We start from the raw sequence: 19,874 nt of genomic DNA, 5'->3' as shown, positions 1-19,874 counted from the left end.
TAGTACTCTATTTATGTTGTCTGGTCTGGTTATCTTTACATGTAGAACTCTACGTATGTGGTCTGGTTATCTATACCTGTAGTACTCTATGTATGTGGTCTGGTCTGGTTATCTACACATGTAGTACTCTATGTATGTGGTCTGGTTATCAATAACTGTAGTACTCTATGTATGTGGTCTGGTCTGGTTATCTATACATGTAGTACACTATGTATGTGGTATGGTCTGGTTATCTTTACATGTAGTACTCTATGTATGTGGTCTGGTCTGGTAATCTTTCGATGACGTACTCTATGTATGTGGTCTGGTTATCTATACCTGTAGTACTCTATGTATGTGGTGTGGTTATCTTTACATGTAGTACTCTATGTATGTGGTCTGGTCTGGTTATCTTTACATGTAGTACTCTATGTATGTGGTCTGGTTTGGTTATCTTTACATGTAGTACTCTAAATATATGGTCTGGTCTGGTAATCTTTACATGTAGTATTCTATGTATGTGGTCTGGTCTGGTTATCTTTACATGTAGTACACTATGTATGTGGTATGGTCTGGTTATCTTTACATGTAGTACTCTATGTATGTGGTCTGGTCTGGTTATCTTTACATGTAGTATTCTATGTATGTGGTCTGGTCTGGTTATCTTTACATGTAGTACTCTATGTATGTGGTCTGGTCTGGTTATCTATACATGTAGTACTCTATGTATGTGGTCTGGTCTGGTTATCTTTACATGTAGTACTCTATGTATGTGGTCTGGTCTGGTTATCTATACATGTAGTACTCTAAATATGTGGTCTGGTCTGGTAATCTTTCGATGACGTACTCTATGTATGTGGTCTGGTTATCTATACCTGTAGTACTCTATGTATGTGGTCTGGTCTGGTTATCTATACATGTAGTACTCTATTTATGTGGTCTGGTCTGGTTATCTACACATGTAGTACTCTATGTATGTGGTCTGGTTATCAATACCTGTAGTACTCTGTGTATGTGGTCTGGTCTGGTTATCTGTACATGTAGTACTCTATGTATGTGGTCTGGTCTGGTTATCTATACATGTAGTACACTATGTATGTGGTCTGGTCTGGTTATCTATACATGTAGTACTCTAAATATGTGGTCTGGTCTGGTAATCTTTACATGTCGTACTCTATGTATGTGGTCTGGTTATCTATACCTGTAGTACTCTATGTATGTGGTCTGGTCTGGTTATCTATACCTGTAGTACTCTAAATATGTGGTCTGGTCTGGTAATCTTTACATGTCGTACTCTATGTATGTGGTCTGGTTATCTATACCTGTAGTACTCTATGTATGTGGTCTGGTCTGGTTATCTATACATGTAGTACTCTAAATATGTGGTCTGGTCTGGTAATCTTTACATGTCGTACTCTATGTATGTGGTCTGGATATCTATACCTGTAGTACTCTATGTATGTGGTCTGGTCTGGTTATCTATACATGTAGTAATCTATGTATGTGGTCTGGTCTGGTTATCTTTACATGTAGTACTCTATGTATGTGGTCTGGTCTGGTTATCTATACCTGTAGTACTCTATGTATGTGGTCTGGTCTGGTTATCTATACATGTAGTAATCTATGTATGTGGTCTGGTCTGGTTATCTTTACATGTAGTACTCTATGTATGTGGTCTGGTCTGGTTATCTATACCTGTAGTACTCTATGTATGTGGTCTGGTCTGGTTATCTTTACATGTAGTACTCTATGTATGTGGTCTGGTCTGGTTATGTTTGTGGTCTGGTCTGGTTATCTTTACATGTAGTATTCTATGTATGTGGTCTGGTTATCTATACATGTAGTACTCTATGTATGTGGTGTGGTTATCTATACATGTACAGTAGTACTCTATGTATGTGGTGTTGTTATCTTTACATGTAGTACTCTATGTATGTGGTGTGGTTATCTTTACATGTAGTACTCTATGTATGTGGTCTGGTCTGGTTATCTATACCTGTAGTACTCTATGTATGTGGTCTGGTCTGGTTATCTATACCTGTAGTACTCTATGTATGTGGACTGGTCTGGTTATCTATACGTGTAGTACTCTACGTATGTGGTCTGGTTATCTTTACATGTAGTACTCTACATATGTGGTCTGGTTATCTATACCTGTCGTACTCTATGTATGTGGTTTGGTCTCGTTATCTATACCTGTCGTACTCTATGTATGTGGTTTGGTCTGGTTATCTATATCTGTAGTACTCTATGTATGTGGTCTGGTCTGGTTATCTATACCTGTAGTACTCTATGTATGTGGTCTGGTCTGGTTATCTATACCTGTAGTACTCTATGTATGTGGTGTGGTCTGGTTACCTATACATGTAGTACTCTACGTATGTGGTCTGGTTATCTTTACATGTAGTACTCTACATATGTGGTCTGGTTATCTATACCTGTAGTACTCTATGTATGTGGTCTGGTCTGGTTATCTATACCTGTAGTACTCTATTTATGTGGTCTGGTCTGGTTACCTTTACATGTAGTACTCTATGTATGTGGTCTGGTCTGGTTATCTATACCTGTCGTATACTATGTATGTGGTTTGGTCTGGTTATCTATACCTGTAGTACTCTATGTATGTGGCTTGGTCTGGTTATCTATACCTGTAGTACTCTATGTATGTGGTCTGGTCTGGTTATCTATACATGTAGTACTCTATGTATGTGGTGTGGTTATTTATACATGTACAGTAGTACTCTATGTATGTGGTGTGGTTATCTATACATGTAGTACTCTATGTATGTGGTCTGGTCTGGTTATCTATACATGTAGTACTCTACGTATGTGGTCTGGTTATCTTTACATGTAGTACTCTACATATGTGGTCTGGTTATCTATACCTGTAGTACTCTATTTATGTGGTCTGGTCTGGTTACCTTTACATGTAGTACTCTATGTATGTGGTCTGGTCTGGTTATCTATACCTGTAGTACTCTATGTTTGTGGTCTGGTCTGGTTACCTTTACATGTAGTACTCTATGTATGTGGTCTGGTCTGGTTACCTTTACATGTAGTACTCTATGTATGTGGTCTGGTCTGGTTATCTATACCTGTAGTACTCTATGTATGTGGTCTGGTCTGCGATAGCGGCCAGGTCTACTTTAGTCATGTCCCAGTCAGGCAGGCCCAACAGCTGTTTGATGACGTTGTCAGCCATCTGCTGCATGAAGCGTAGGGTCTGTACGTAGTCTCCACGCGTAGCCAAGATCTCATCCAGCCTCGCCAGGTGCTGCTTCAGACCACTCTCCATGCTACCCATGGTGCCCGTCACCTGGAGGAGGAGGAGGAGAGATGGAGAGGAGGAAAGGGGGAGAGGAGAAGGGGATAGGAGAAGAGGTGGAGAGGAAAGGGGGAGAGGAGAAGAGGAAAGGGGGAGAGGAGAAGAGGGGGAGAGGAGAAAGAGAGGAAAGTGGGAGAGGAGGAAGAGAGGGAGAGGAAAGGGGGAGAGGAGAAGAGAAGAGGGGGAGATGAGAAGAGGGGGAGAGGAGAAAGAGAGGAAAGGGGGAGAGGAGGAAGAGAGGGAGAGGAAAGGGGGAGAGGAGAAGAGAAGAGGAAGAGAGGTGTCAGTACACGCAGAATACTCAGTTCATTTACATATGATTAGCAAGAGTTTAGCTCTGTCCCAAATGACACCCTATTCTCTATTTAGTGCACTAACTTTGACCAGGACCCATAGGGGATTTATGTGAATATTACAGGACAGGCTTGACAATGAAGGAGTTCTAGAGGTTTAATACACTATGGAAGTGACACAGCATTTTCCAGGAAGTAGCCTTGTTGGTTTGTAACTTTTATAGGCTTTTTGAATCGCCTTCCATGGGCAAAAACATTGCACAATGGTCTTCAGCGCAAAGAAAACCTTAAAATGCTGTACAAGTATCTTAAAACAATGGCATTTTCATGTTATGATATAATTGTCAAGCCCATTGAAAAGATTGGGGGACAGGACCCGGAAGTATGATGTAGGACGTCACCTGCACAGCATATTCAGGAGATGTTGGTTCTATAGGGATAACTTTATTCTGTTACTTTGGGGTCACCATGGTGGTTTGTAAAACAATATTTCCCAGCTAATTCTAGGCTAATGTGGAAATAGACATCACACAGTTTACTACATACTTAAACTGCGTAATCATACTGCTGCAAATGAGGTGTAGCAACCAGGGCAGAACCCTCCTTGAAACACACATAAACAACCAAGAGAATTATAAACTTCCTGCTACTCCCAATTTTCTGTAACACTTTTATTTACACCAAATTGGCCAAACCCACATAAAATTAAAGGGGTACGAAGACTGCATCCAAAATGGCACCCCATTTCCTATATAGACCACTATTTCTGACTATTTATGTAAAAGTAGCACACATCTGGTGCCAGTTGGGACACAGGCCAAATGTGGAGCATGATTACACTACCACTTCACTCCCCAGTTAATTACAACATGATTCCAGGGTTGTTGACTGGGAAAGGTTTTTCAGAGACAGCAACATCCTGGTATTTGATAATTAAAAAGGGCAATAAATGCTTCCATTCAGCCCTAGGTACTTGGCATTCAGTGGGAGTACCGACCACTCATATTGCTTGTGTTTGTGGAGGAGGGGACAGCGCTGTGGTTTAGTTCTGGGGGGCTGCTGGGTGGACGTAATGAGGTAGTTTTGTATTCACTGTGTGTGGAGTCCTCACTCACTACTGCCTTTGGCTATGGGGGTAGAGAGAAAGAACGAGAGGAATTAAGAAATTAAGGGAATTAAGAATGAGGGAGACAAAGGGAGAGAGACAGAAATAAATAGAGTGTGAGAGTAAAAGAAGGGAAGAAAGTAAGAGAAGAAAAAAGGAGGGAAAGATAGAAGGAAAGAAAGAAAGAAGGTAAAGAAAGTGAAAGAAGGAAAAGAAAGTGAAAGAAAGAGAGAAAGAAAGTGAGAGAAAGAATGTGAGAGAAAGAAAGTGAAAGAAGGAAAAGAAAGTGAAAGAAAGAGAGAAAGAATGTGAGAGAAAGAAAGTGAGAGAATGAAAGTGAGAGAAAGAGAGAAAGAATGTGAGAGAAAGAGAGAAAGAATGTGAGAAAGAAAGTGAAAGAAAGTGAGAGAAAGAAAGTGAAAGAAAGTGAGAGAAAGAAAGTGAAAGAAAGTGAGAGAAAGAAAGTGAGAGAAAGAAAGTGAAAGAAAGTGAGAGAAAGAAAGTGAAAGAAAGAGAGAAAGAATGTGAGAGAAAGAAAGTGAAAGAAAGAGAGAAAGAGAGAGAGAGAAAGTGAGAGAAAGAAAGTGAGAGCACGAGAGAAAAATTAAAGCAAAAGAGAAGAGGACCCACTGGAAGAAGATAAAGCTAGTCAGAAGGTTGGTTCAGGAAGTTAAGGTGACATTGGCAGATACAGAACAAATACATTATGCTACACCACTCAGGACAGTACCATGAGGCCTACTGCTACAACGATCAGGACAGTACTATGAGGCCTACTGTACACCGATCAGGACAGTACCATGAGCCTACTGTACACCGATCAGGACAGTACCATGAGGCCTACTGCTACACTGATTAGGACAGTACCATGAGGCCTACTGCTACACTGATCAGGACAGTACCATGAGGCCTACTGCTACACCGATCAGGACAGTACCATGAGGCCTACTGCTACACTGATCAGGACAGTACCATGAGGCCTACTGCTACACCGATCAGGACAGTACCATGAGGCCTACTGTAAACCGATCAGGACAGTACCAAGAGACCTACTGTACATCGATCAGGACAGTACCATTAGGCCTACTGCTACACCGATCAGGACAGTACCATGAGGCCTACTGCTACACCGATCAGGACAGTACCAAGAGGCCTACTGTAAACCGATCAGGACAGTACCATGAGGCCTACTGCTACACCGATCAGGACAGTACCATGAGGCCTACTGTAAACCAATCAGGACAGTACCAAGAGGCCTACTGTACACCGATCAGGACAGTACCATGAGGCCTACTGTAGACTGATCAGGACAGAGCCATGAGGCCTACTGCTACACTGATCAGGACAGTACCATGAGGCCTACTGTGACTGATCAGGGCAGTACCATGAGGCCTACTGCTTCACTGATCAGGACAGTACCATGAGGCCTACTGTAGACTGATCAGGACAGTACCATGAGGTCTACTGTACACTGATCAGGACAGTACCATGAGGCCTACTGTGACTGATCACGGCAGTACCATGAGGCCTACTGCTTCACTGATCAGGACAGTACCATGAGGCCTACTGTAGACTGATCAGGACAGTACCATGAGGTCTACTGTACATTGATCAGGACAGTAGCATGAGGCCTAGTGTAGACTGATCAGGACAGTAGCATGAGGTCTACTGTACACTGATCAGGACAGTAGCATGAGGCCTACTGCTACATCGATCAGGACAGTACCATGAGACCTACTGCTACATCGATCAGGACAGTACCATGAGACCTACTGCTACACCGATCAGGACAGTACCATGAGGCCTACTGCTACACTGATCAGGACAGTACCATGAGGTCTACTGCTACAATGATCAGGACAGTACCATGAGGTCTACTGTAGACTGATCATGACAGTACCATGAAGCCTACTGCTACACTGCTCAGGACAGTACCATGAGGCCTACTGTTACATTGATCAGGACAGTACCATGAGGCCTACTGTTACATTGATCAGGACAGTACCATGAGGCCTACTGTAGACTGATCAGGACAGTACCATGAGGCCTACTGTTACATTGATCAGGACAGTACCATGAGGCCTACTGTAGACTGATCAGGACGGTACCATGAGGCCTACTGCTACACTGATCAGGACAGTACCATGAGGACTAATGCTACACTGATTAGGACAGTACCATGAGGCCTACTGTACACTGATTAGGACATTACCAGTCACCTGTAATAGACAGCACACCTGGCTGGCTTCCTGCCCTACACAAACATAGGATTAGTCCCAAATGGCATCCTATTCCCTATTTAGTGCACCCTATTCCCTATTTAGTGCACTTTTGTGACCAGGGCTCATAGGGCTAGGGAAAATGGTGCCAATTGGGAGGCAGACCGAAAGATACAGTTTCGTAAATACATGCCTCTGGTGTGCTACTGTTATCTGATCCACTACCTCATTTCCACAGTTTTATTTCAACTCCTCAAACTCAGGAGATGAAATCATTGCTGGGAAACCATGTATCTAAGCCGCTGTGGGACTGCACGGGAATCTTATCTTAGCCTAGGGAGTCACTAGATCCGGTTGGTTGCCTCTATCGATTCGGTCTGATCCTCATCGTCGCGTTGCTTGATACTGTGCTATTGGGATGCAGCCTATGTCTCTGAGCCTGTTGGACAGTGTATTGAATTCATCCAATCACTTATACAGTTTCTCTCAATAACCAATTTGCCACAGAATATTGGGTGTCATGGCAATTTCACAGAAAGGCATCCCTTTGACTAAGAACAAGTATGAATACATCATAGGACTTGAGACAATTGGTCAGTCAGTCACATTCCTTAAAAATGCAGTACGGGATCTTAAGAACAACAAATTCGTAACATATTTTACGAATTGGATTGGTAACATACTGTAGCATATGAATTGCAAAAAAAAGTAATAATACTAATAATAATAATTTTGCAGGACGTAACATATAATACGAAATTGATGACAATTGGATGATGAACTAAGCATAAAACGGAGACCTGCTTTGGCTCGTGAGCACCACTTTCAAAACTACTGGCAGAAGTTATACAAAAGCTCTGGAGTATCACTTTAACCACTGTACTATGGCAGTATTATTATATTTCAGCTTGAGATCTAGTTTGAGATACAAGATGCATAAATCTTCTTCGCCTGTGTCATGAAGTTTCCCTGTTGGCAAGGTTAATGACCCCCCCATAAATACCTGCCCCCTTTTCCTCTCCACTCTACAGAATGGACTCTTGGGCAGCCCTTTTGTTAACATAGAGAGAGTATTGTAACATCAAAAGGTTGAGGAAAATAACAATCTTTAGGTAATCCAACCAGTTGAAAGTATCTGTTGGTACTTAAAGAAAATGATGTCAGATCAGTTGTCATCTGAGACATTATTACTGATGATAAGACGACATAAACTTTATCTTGGAAAGTCTACACATTGTAGTTATCAAATTCATATGGAATTGTTGTGCAATTGGGGGAGAAGGCAATTGTTGTGCAATTGTTTAAATATGAAACTATATAATTTTAGCTTCTAAATGAGAGAATTGTTTTAATAAGTGAACTATGCTCACTCAGTGAACCCAAGTGAACAGGCATTGGTTGTGAAATATGAAGCAGGCCCTTCTCTCCCCCACTACAAAACCCCATTGACAAAAGTCAACCTCTTGTGTTCCCGATGATGTGAGGACTGCTGATCATACATTTAAAAGGGCTAATATCAACTACAGAACTAAGCCAACCTCATCGTGAGCTCTGGCTGTGAATGGTTGAATGACTACAACCTAACGAAATTAACATTGTGTTCCCGATGATGTGAGGACTGATATCCATATGCTTAAGTGGGCGAATTTCAACGTGGAGGTGATGATCGCCACGCTGGAAGGATGAATGTGACTATACCAGCCAGAATATAGCATGAGCTTATAGTATGGCAACTTGATATGAACTTTGAACTCTTATTCATGAAAGAAGTGATACATCCAAGACATCGAGTTAGCAGCAGCAGCTGTAAACGTGGGCTAGGAAAGGACGGACAATCTCTTCAGAAAGACAGGGTACACAAAGTATTCGTTCTACCACACGATGATGGTACTACAACGTATCTGTTTTACCACAAGACATATTCCTCAAAAGGACAAGGGAGATCTCTGCTGGGCAACCCAGAGTAAATATTTATTGCATTTTCCTTTTCCAAATGGGCATTTATTTAGAATGCATAAGATTCTGTATTTCCGATAGCCTAGCTTCATAAGGTCCGATAGAGACCCAATCCTTTTGTTCCTCATTCTTCCCGTGCTTTCATTCAAACACAACCCCCTTTCTTTGTGTAACCAGCCATAATATTGGCTCCTTCCATTAGGGACATTTACTTGTATGACATAATTATTAATCAATGTATGATCCATCCGGTGTATATGTAATTCTATTTAGTAAATAAATGAACAAAATGTTGTATTGATGATTCAACTTGTTAGCATGAGTTTGTGAAGATAACCAAGAATTTTACGACGTTCAGATGAGACTGAATAAGGTGACTATTGCTAATTGACTGCTATTGATATAAAAGATTACCAGGTCTTTAAGAGTTTATTCAGAAGACAACAGCTCTGTAAACATTATTCCGTGGTGCCCTGACTTCCTAGTTAATTACATGTACATGATTAGTCTAATCCGGCAATATTAATTAGAGAATTATTTGATAAAATAGCATGTCATATATCACTTAATCCATAGCAAAGACACAACACTCAAACGATTTGACTCAGCTCAATGGCGAGGAGGAAAGGAGGGTTCCTTCAATTACATTTGAATGGATGAGCTCAGAATGGACGAGGTCAGGCGTGAAATGAAACATGGCTCTAAAGTGCTGTAACCGTTCTGTCTCCCAAAGATGGATTCCTTCTCCGCTGGTTAATGTTGGGTCATAAAATCTTGAAAAACATCTTCATGAATATATTCCACTTTTTTTTACCAGTTCAATGTGATGGTAACCACAGCTGATGTTTTACACCCCAAAATATATATTTTGTCCTGAGAGAAGGGTTAAGAGACATTTTGGTTTGTTGGGTTCGGAGGAAAAGAGAACATGAAAGTGACAGAATATACTGTATGCCATTGAGAAGATGATTAACAGACATAGAAAGGTGGTTAGGAGAGTAATGCACAGAATGGTTGTCTATGATGGATATTGTGGGAAACGATTTGTAGGCATTTGAAGGTCTGAATTCCACAAACAGTCCAGATGGCATAAGACAGTGGTTCCCAAACTTTTTATAGTCCCGTACCCCTTCAAATATTCAATCTCCAGCTGTGTACCCCCTCCAGCACCAGGGTTAGCACACTCTCAAATGTTGTTTTTGCCATCATTGTAAGCCTGCCACACATACTATAAGATGCATTTATTTAACACAATAATGAGTATGAGTTTTTGTCACAACCCAGCTCGTGGGAAGTGACAAAGAGCTGTTATAGGACAAGGGCACAAATAATAATATAAAAATAATCAATAATTTTACTCTGTATTTAACCATCTTACATATAACACCTTATTTGTTCATCGAAAATTGTGAATAACTCACCACAGGTTAATGAGAAGTGTGTGCTTGAAAGGATGCACATAACTCTGCAATGTTGGGTTGTATTGCAGAGGGTCTCAGTCTTAAATCCTTTTCCACACACAGTCTGTGCCTGTATTTAGTTTTCATGCTGGTGAGGACCGAGAATCCACTCTCACATAGGTACATGGTTGCAAAGGGCATCAGTGTCTTAAAAGCGCAATTTTCCAAGGCAGGATACTCTGAGTGCAATCCAGAAATCTGGCAGTGGCTTCTGATGAAATTCAATTTTCACAGAACCGCTTGTTGCAATTTCGATGAAGCTCTCTTGTTCAGATATCAGTAAGTGGACTGGAGGCAGGCCATGAAAGGGATAATGAATCCAGTTGTTTGTGTCATCTGCTTCGGGAAAGTACCTGCGTAATTCCGCACCCAACTCACTCAGGTGCCTCGCAATTTCACATTTGATATTGTCCGTAAACTTGAGTTCTTTGCACACAAAATGATTACAATGATGGAAAGACCTGTGTGTTGACCTTGTCCTTGTTAATGCAGACAGAGAAGAGCTCCAACTTCTTAATCATAGCCTCAAATTTGTCCCGCACATTGAATATAGTTGCAGAGAGTCCCTGTAATCCTAGATTCAGATCATTCAGGCGAGAGAAAAAACATCACCCCGGCGGTCAGACAAGTGAAAATTATGGTCAGTAAATGAAACTTTAAGCTTGTCTCTCAATTTAAAAAAACTTGTCAATACTTTGCCACTTGATAAACAGCACACTTCACTATGTTATCGCTGCCCATATCATTGCAGTGCAGAAAATACACAAGAGTTCACAGGCCATGCTTTAACAAAGTTAAAGTTATTGTAGTGTCCAAAACGTCTTTCAAGCTGTCGGGCATTCCCTTGGCAGCAAGTGCCTCTCGTGGATGCTACAGTGTACCCAAGTGGCGTCGGGAGCAATTGCTTACACGTGTGTTATCCCTCCATTATGTCTCCCTGTTCGCGCCATCAGTACAGATACCAACACATCTTGATCACCAAAGTCCAATTGATGTCACAAAGCTGTTCAGTACTTTAACAATATCCTCTCCTGTTGTCCTGGTTTCCAGTGGTTTGCAGAAGAGGATGTCTTCCTTAATTGAGCTTCCCCCCATAAACGTAACGGGCATATACCAGGAGCGGTGCCAGGAGATGTTGACACATCCAGCTGTAAGGCATATAATTTACTGGCTTGTATGTGAAGCAGTAATTGTTTCAAAACATCTCCTGTCATGTCACTTATGCGTCGAGAAACAGTGTTGTTTGATGAAGATATTGTCTGTATAATTGTTTGGCCTTCTCCCCCAACATTGTCCCAGCCATATCCGTGACAGCAGGAAGATTTAAGTCCTCCACAATAGTATGTTGCTTGCCTCTCTCAGCCACTCGGAGGCTCACCATATAAGAGGCTTCTAGCCCCTTCTTATTAATGGTATCTGTTGCTTTTATACACGTCTTACTACTCAAAAGTCGTCTTAATTCAAATAACTCCTGTGGCTTATTTTTCCAATTGGCATGTTTTGTTTCTAAATGTCTGCGCAACAGTGAAAGTTTCATAGAGTTGTGAGATAGTACTTTGCACATATAACACTCTGTGGCTGAGGAAAGGCACTACTCTCAATATAAAGTGAACCCCAAATTAATGTAGTTCTCATCATACTTGCGCCTCTTTGATGGTCCAACGTCCCTGTCCATTGTTCAGTGTTTTCCCAGGTAAGGGGATGACCAGCAGCTACATTTGGTTACATACGGACCGTTAGTGGAATTCCCGCGAGAGAGTTACGGTTAATGTGATTGGATGTTAATTACTTGACTAGGCTACCTGTATTTGACATTTTGTTGTTATTTCACTGAACACTAGATGGATTAACTTGATTTTTGTCAGTGAAATGAGGCTACCCAAGCGAGAAAACAACCTCACACAACTGTATAGCCCTGTTGGAAAATATAAATGTACTGTTTGAAAATGGGAAGAATAAAACATAAAAAAAAAAAATGTTTTTAATGTGTATCATTTATCACATTTTTATTTGGCGCACCCCAGTTTGGGAATACCTGGCATAAGATATTGAAAGGGAGTGGAGGAGAGGAAGGAAAGAGAAAGTGGCTTAGCAAAAATAAGCAACCTTTTGCATGATGCTAGCAGCTTCACTTCACTGAAAACACACTGCAACTCCCATGTCTGAACAGGGAAGTCAGTGTTGAAGTCCTATTACATCTGTGTTCTTACTCTTCCAAGTCGAGTGTTCTTACTCTTCCAAGTCGAGTGTTCTTACTCCTCCAAGTCTAGTGTTCTTACTCCTCCAAGTCTAGTGTTCTTACTCCTCCAAGTCTAGTGTCCTTACTCCTCCAAGTCGAGTGTTCTTACTCCTCCAAGTCTAGTGTTCTTACTCCTCCAAGTCGAGTGTACTTACTCCTCCAAGTCGAGTGTTCTTACTCCTCCAAGTCGAGTGTTCTTACTCCTCCAAGTCGAGTGTTCTTACTCCTCCAAGTCGAGTGTTCTTACTCCTCCAAGTCGAGTGTTCTTACTCCTCCAAGTCGAGTGTTCTTACTCCTCCAAGTCGAGTGTTCTTACTCCTCCAAGTCGAGTGTTCTTACTCCTCCAAGTCGAGTGTTCTTACTCCTCCAAGTCGAGTGTTCTTACTCCTCCAAGTCGAGTGTTCTTACTCCTCCAAGTCGAGTGTTCTTACTCCTCCAAGTCGAGTGTTCTTACTCCTCCAAGTCTAGTGTTCTTACTCCTCCAAGTCGAGTGTTCTTACTCCTCCAAGTCGAGTGTTCTTACTCCTCCAAGTCGAGTGTTCTTACTCCTCCAAGTCGAGTGTTCTTACTCCTCCAAGTCTAGTGTTCTTACTCCTCCAAGTCTAGTGTTCTTACTCCTCCAAGTCTAGTGTTCTTACTCCTCCAAGTCTAGTGTTCTTACTCCTCCAAGTCTAGTGTTCTTACTCCTCCAAGTCTAACACAACAACTATGCACTTGCATATCCAGACATGTACCCTAAACTTAACCACTTCATATCACTTTACCTTAAGATAACCCTTAACCTTACTATTTGATCTGCAGATACTGTAGGGTAGAATATCTACTTCTTAAGGTCTCTGATGCTTTATAGTACCATCCTGATGTTTGTGTTCTAGATGCAGAACAGCATGGGTAAGGATGCCAAGGCTGTAGCAGCCAGTGGGGATACCCTCCTGGAATCCCTTATCTGGGACAGGAGCCAAACCTAGGAGTCTATAGGCCCAGATCCAGACCCAGGCCCATGTCCAGCTCTCAGTCAACATCTCTCAGTCAGTCACCAGCCATCCCACACAAATCTGCATCCAAAATGGCACCCTATTCCCTACATAGTGCACTACTTTTGAGCAAAGCCCTATGGTGCAGTATTATTTGTGCACTATTTAGCGACTAGGGTGCCATTTGGAACGCACAGAGACCTCCAACCAGGCAGTTTATCATTGGCTTGTCAGCTCCATCCCAAACAAAACCCTTCTTCCTTCCCCTCAACAATTATCAAACATTCTCTCTCCAAGAGCTTGATACTTTGAACATGATTGCTTACGTTGTAAATAGTTCAAGTAAATCCTTCTTTCATCACACAGAGTCAAATAACTAATCTTTCAACTCTATCGTTTCCAGACAAAGCCTATTACGATGAGAGCGTGTTTGGTTGAGGGAAATATGGTTACAGTTATGTCACTGGTAAGGTCGCAACCAGGGCTAGATAGAACATTTCTCTCTGACTGACCCACACAGGCAGGGCTCTGATAGCCTGGTCCCGCATTTGTTTGTGCTGTCTTTCCAACTCATATGGTAATTGGCAGGAGTTGGCAAGACAACACAAACAGATCTGGGACCAGGCTGGAGCTCTGACTGTTGGCTGCCAAATCCTCTCTTCATTCACCATCTCCTTCCTCCAAGACTCAGCAAAGAAGAAAACTATTTATTTATAGAATGTCTGCGGAGTTCATATGGGATATCAGTTAGAGATTATACAAGCATTCCAGATTCCCATAATACCCTTTACGTTATGAAGAGCAGACTGTTTTTCTGTCTTCTCCTCCTGAAACGAATGTCTTCTAACTGTGTGTCTGATTGTTAATTCAGATTCCCAGTCAGGGTTGTCAGCATGGGGGGCAGACAGCTACACGACCATATGGTCCAGAACTAATGAACTAACTCAAACAACCTGGGGAAAGTGATGGTGACTGTGGGGTAAAAAAGCAGCCATTGACTGTAACTATGAAGTCAACTTCCATTGATGGTGACTATTAAGTGTTTCCAAATCTGTCCCTCAAACCATCATGGCCACCTAATCATCCCCAGCTTTCAATTGGCTCATTCATCCCCTTCCTTTCCCCTGTAACTATTCCACAGAACGTTGCCGTAAATAAGAATGTTCTCAGTCAACTTACCTGATAAAATAAGTGTCAAAAATAGAAGAAAAAACAATTAATTTCCATCACCTCCTAGTTTAAGATATCTGCTCCACTTCTGAGGAATGTGGAGAGGCAGAGGAGGAGTGGGCAGAAGCCAAAGCAGCCATTGTTATCAGAAAGAGGACTAACACCGAAGCAGCCCATCAGGACACCCGGCCATTTGTCCTCATCAAAGGTCTTTGTTTGCTGGGTTCACGGATGATTGTGGGGACCTAAAATCCTCAAAAGTCCCCACAAGGATAGTGAACGAAGGAAAATTCTCCCTCATGGTGACATTTAAAACATAGGGTTAGTGTTACAATTAGGTTTAGGGTTTGAGTTAGGGGGTAGTGGTTAGGTTCAGTGGTTAGAGCGTTGGACTAGTAACCGGAAGGTTGCAAGTTCAAACCCCCAAGCTGACAAGGTCGTTCTGGTCCTGAACAGGCACCCACTGTTCCTAGGCCGTCATTGAAAATAAGAATTTGTTCTTAACTTGCCTACTTAAATAAAGTCTGATTGTGAAAAGAGACTGTTGTCTGTCTATAAGACACAGTAAGGCCTTTGTACCACCAGAGGACCACAACTATTTAAAAGCTCAGATAGGAACTAGGCTATATTGGTTCTACATGCTGTGGGCTCAATCTCCATTAAAAGTGCAGCTACACTTGGACTAGGCTTAATCTGTGCCCGGTAAACCGACTGTCTGTTTTCAAGCACAGCTGTGTAGGTAACAGCTATGACACAGAGAGTGAGCTACAGAAACCCGAATCCATTTCATTACCACAGATGGGAAGTTCACTCCTGCTCTTCAACAGTGAACATAGAAGTCATCTGGAGTCTCTAAGTCTGTCTCTCTGATGATGATGCACTTCCTGCCTCACTGCTGAGGGAAGTGACAAGGAGGTGGGTGATGTGATGGTAATTTCATAATAAGCCAGAGGCTGCATTATCATTCCAGCCTCCAGGAGAGTGTGGCATACTGGTCAGAGGCCCACCAGAGAGCAGACGCTTGGTGGTTCCCATGGCTCAATCTATAATTGGTTGAAGCAGGATTTGATTCCTGCATAGTGTCATGACGTTGCATTCGGAATTTTGGATGAAAAGCATGCCCAAATTAAACGGCCTGCTACTCGGGCCCAGAAGTTATGATAGATTTGGATAGAAAACACTCTAAAGTTTCCAGAACTGTTAAAATAGTGTCTGTGAGTATAACAGAACTGATTTAGCAGGCAAAAACCTGAGGAAAATTCATTCAGGAAGTCGTTGTTTTTTTTTGGGGGGGGGGGGGGGGTGTAGTTTTCTATTCAATGCCATTACAGTATCCATTGACTTAGGACTCCATTTGCAGTTCCTATGCCTTCCACTAGATGTCAACAGTCTTTAGAAATCATTTCAGGCTTGTATTCTTATGAGGGAGTAAGACCAGTCTGAACGAGTGGACCCTAACGTGATGCAGAGTTTTTTCAGACGCATGTGCATTTCTTGTTTACCTTTTATATTGACGACGTTATTGTCCGGTTGAAATATTATAGATCATTTAGGCTAAAAAACAACCTGAGGGTTGAATATAAACATTGTTTGACATGTTTCTATGAACTTTACGGATACAATTTGGATTTTTTTGTCTGAATGTTTTGACTGAGTTTGAGCCAGTGGAGTACTGAAGAAAACGCGCTAACAAAACGGAGGTTTTTGGATATAAAGAGACTTCATCGAACAAAATGAACATTTATTGAGTAAATGAATGTCTTCTGATTGCCACCATATGAAGATCAAAGGGATTCATTTTATCTCCATTTCTGAGTTTTGTAAAGCTTCTGCTTGGCTGGTTACTGTTTATAATAATTTGTCAACTGGGCTATGTTCTGGGCTAGGTGTGTTCTGGGCTAGGTGTGTTCTGGGCTAGGTATGCTTTTGCCGAAAAGCATTTTATAAATATGACACTGTGGTTGGTTTAACAAGAAGTTAATCTTTAAACCTATGTAAAATATGTTTTGTTTTCTGAATTTTTACAATGAGCATTTCTGTAATTGAATTTGGCGCTCTGCAAACTCACTGGATGTAATTAACTAGGAAGTCGGGGCACCAAGGAAAATCTTCAGATTACAAAATTATAATTTTCCTAATATAACTCTTCAGATATTTTCATATCTGATCAATTAGTCTGATCAATCAATTAATTCATGAATTATTATTTACCTCACGTTAGTCTCATTCAAAACTTATCTGCACAAACCCAGCCTTTACTATGAATCATCCATACACCAATTGTCTTAATCATTTATCTAAATAATAATAGACATGCATAAACAAACAGTAGATCTGTTACTAACAAATGATAGGGAAGATTGTAAGTCGCTCTGGATAAGAGCGTCTGCTAAATGACGTAAATGTAAATGTAAATGTAAGCTGATATGACGGCTTGGTGGACAAAGGGAAGTGGGTGTGGACTGAGCCAGAGTGGGAAAGACAAAAAGGGATCACTACACACAGTTGATAATTATATTAATTTAAATGCTAATCCTTTGCACATGAAGGATCACTCATTCGGGAATAATTGCAAAAAATATATATTTACGCCCAGGTGTCATCGTGATCTCTGTTGGAATCGTCAGTCCATCTGCTGGAGAGTCAGTTCATACGCATCTCTTTCTCGCTTTCTGGTTCTCTGAAGATCAAAGTCTTTCTTGGTTAGATACTTCAGAGTTCACATAGAACAGATGTTTTAGCGGTTGTTGGTAATAGCATCCCAGGTTTACATAATTTCTAGCTGCAGACTAGTAATTAGTATCTAAGATTTGCTCTTATTCTGTCGGGATCGATAGTCTCAGAGTTGAACCATTTCCAGCTGTGTAGCCGATGCTGTCGGTTTGTTTAGTCTAAACTATTAGCAATCACAGTTCACGCTGTGGGTTTTCTCAGTCTTGGTACTCAAACCTGTGCCACCTCAGCTGACACCGAGGTATGTGTGGTCTGAAGAGGATTTCCTCAGGGGGGGGTTTTATTCGTAACAGTAGAAAAGGTGGTTCTATCAAGCCTGATCATGCCTGTGCTCACAGGGGCGGGCCACTGACTTAGTTAAACTTTAAAGGGAATACAATTATCTCACATTAAAGGTTTAACATCATATTACATCATTTCACAAATAGTTTCATCTTTACTCATTAATTTTATTCAAGAATTAGATGCAAACCCCATAATTGAGAAATGTACACATTCCGAGATATAGTTGTGTGTGTTTCCTGTCCTTTCTGAGGTCACCAAATGAAAGTGTCCACAGACCATTCCCACCTTCTCACAAGTGGACATTTTGTTTCATATTCTCATTTTGGAGATTTAGGAGTTTGCGATGTGAAATCCTTTGTTCCCTCTGTGTCTCTCTTTCTGCATGGCCAGAGGGAGAGTCTCTGCCAGGAATGTATGACCTGAGATAACAGAACCTGGGTGTAGGAGTGGGAAGCCATGATCTATACCCAGAAAGGGCCATGTCATGACACTACCATACCCCGTTCAAAGGCACATAAATATGTTGTCTTGCACATTCACCCTCTGAACGGCACACATACACAATCCATGTCTCAATTGTCTCAAGGATTAAAAATCCTTCATTAACCAGACTCGTCCCCTTAATCTACGCTGATTTAAATGGATTTAACAAGTGACATCAAAAAGGGATCATAGCCTTCACCTGGTCAGTCTGGGGGGGAATTTTACCCATGTTTTTGCTCCAATTTTGTGATATTCAAATGCGATCTTGTCTCATCGCTGAAATCTCCAATGGGCTTGGGAGAAGCGAAGGTCAAGTCACGCGTCCCCCGAAACATAACCATCCAAAATCACGCTTCTTAACACCTGCCTGCTTAACCCGGAAGTGTTGGAGGAAACACCGTCAGGACGACCAGAATCAGCCTGCAGATGTCCGATCCAGCACAAGGAGTCACTAGAGCGTGATGAGTTAAGTAAAGCCCCCCCAGCCAAACCCTCCCCTAACCTGGACTGGGACAATTGTGCGCCGCCTTATGGGATTCCCGGTCACGGCCGGTTGTGACACAGCCTGGAACAGAACCCGGGTCTGTAGTGATGCCTCAAGCACTTTGATGCAATGTCTTAAATGACTGTGCCACTAGTGAGGCCCAGAGTGGGTGTTCTTAATGGATAAAAGCATCTGCTCAGGCCTCCCGAGTGGCGCAGCGGTCTAAGGCACTCGTGGCGGGCCAGGCGCCTGCAAGCTGACTTCAGTCACCAGTTGGACGGTGTTTCATCCGACACATTGGTGTGGATAGCTTCCGGGTTAAGCGAGCAGTGTGTCAAGAAGCAGTGCCACTTTGCTGGGTCGTGTTTCGGGGGACGCATGGCCCTCCACCTTTGCCAATTGGATAACATGAAATTGGGAAGACAGAAATATAAGCGTCGGCTCAACCAGAATATTTAATCTAATACAGGATTAAGGAAATCTGGCTATTGTTCAACCATTAAGGTCTGCTCATCACAAGGAACATATAGTACATCCCAACATTTATGTGCCTTCACTGCCTATAAAATGGCTGGGTTAAAACAAGGCCAGATCCTTCTAAGCTCTGAGAGAAAATAGAACTGAAATCCCACTGCCGAAACTTCCTGTAGAGTCCTGAGCCTTATTATCTGAGTGACTAAAATGTCCCGGAGAGAATGTAAGAGCATGGGAAATAAAGATGGATTCTCTCTGTGTCATCATCAGTGCTTCTTAGCACTTAAAGAGGAAACAGAGATAGAAATAGTCAGGAAGGGCCTCACAGTGTAAAGTATTGGGCACATGAAGGGAGACAGAAGGAGGATGGTTCTTTGTTCATCGGGAGGGATGGGGAGTAGGATTGGGGGGGGGTTGAGAAGAGAGGGCAATTTTCAGCAGTATAATTGTAGAATCTAAAGCTATCTAAAGCTAGAAAGCTATTTGTATTTGTCAGATGCTTTGTAAACAACAGGTGTAGACTAACAGTGAAATGCTTACTTATGGGCCCTTCCCAACAATGCAGAGAAAGAAAAACACAAGGAATAAATACACAATGTGCAATGATAACATGGCTATATACACAGGGTAACAGTACTGAGTCAATGTGCAGGGGTATGAGGCAATTGGGGTACAGTAGATATGTTTATATATAG

At 41.9% G+C, this 19,874-nt stretch overlaps 1 protein-coding gene across 4 annotated transcripts in view; it reads right to left on the bottom strand.

Annotated features, from left to right (window-relative positions):
* LOC135511572 (protein tweety homolog 2-like) overlaps nucleotides 1–19,874 on the bottom strand; it is a 111,823-nt gene that overhangs the window by 36,808 nt on the left and 55,141 nt on the right. For all 4 annotated transcript variants that reach the window (XM_064933058.1, XM_064933056.1, XM_064933059.1 and 1 more), the window contains one exon: nucleotides 3,075–3,295. In XM_064933058.1, the coding sequence (XP_064789130.1) occupies nucleotides 3,075–3,295 (221 nt within the window). The remainder of the gene's footprint in view (nucleotides 1–3,074; nucleotides 3,296–19,874) is intronic.

The sequence above is a fragment of the Oncorhynchus masou genome, chromosome 24, assembly GCF_036934945.1.
Source record: "Oncorhynchus masou masou isolate Uvic2021 chromosome 24, UVic_Omas_1.1, whole genome shotgun sequence".
NCBI classification, from domain to species: domain Eukaryota; kingdom Metazoa; phylum Chordata; class Actinopteri; order Salmoniformes; family Salmonidae; genus Oncorhynchus; species Oncorhynchus masou.
This window is presented reverse-complemented; position numbering and strand designations above follow the sequence as displayed.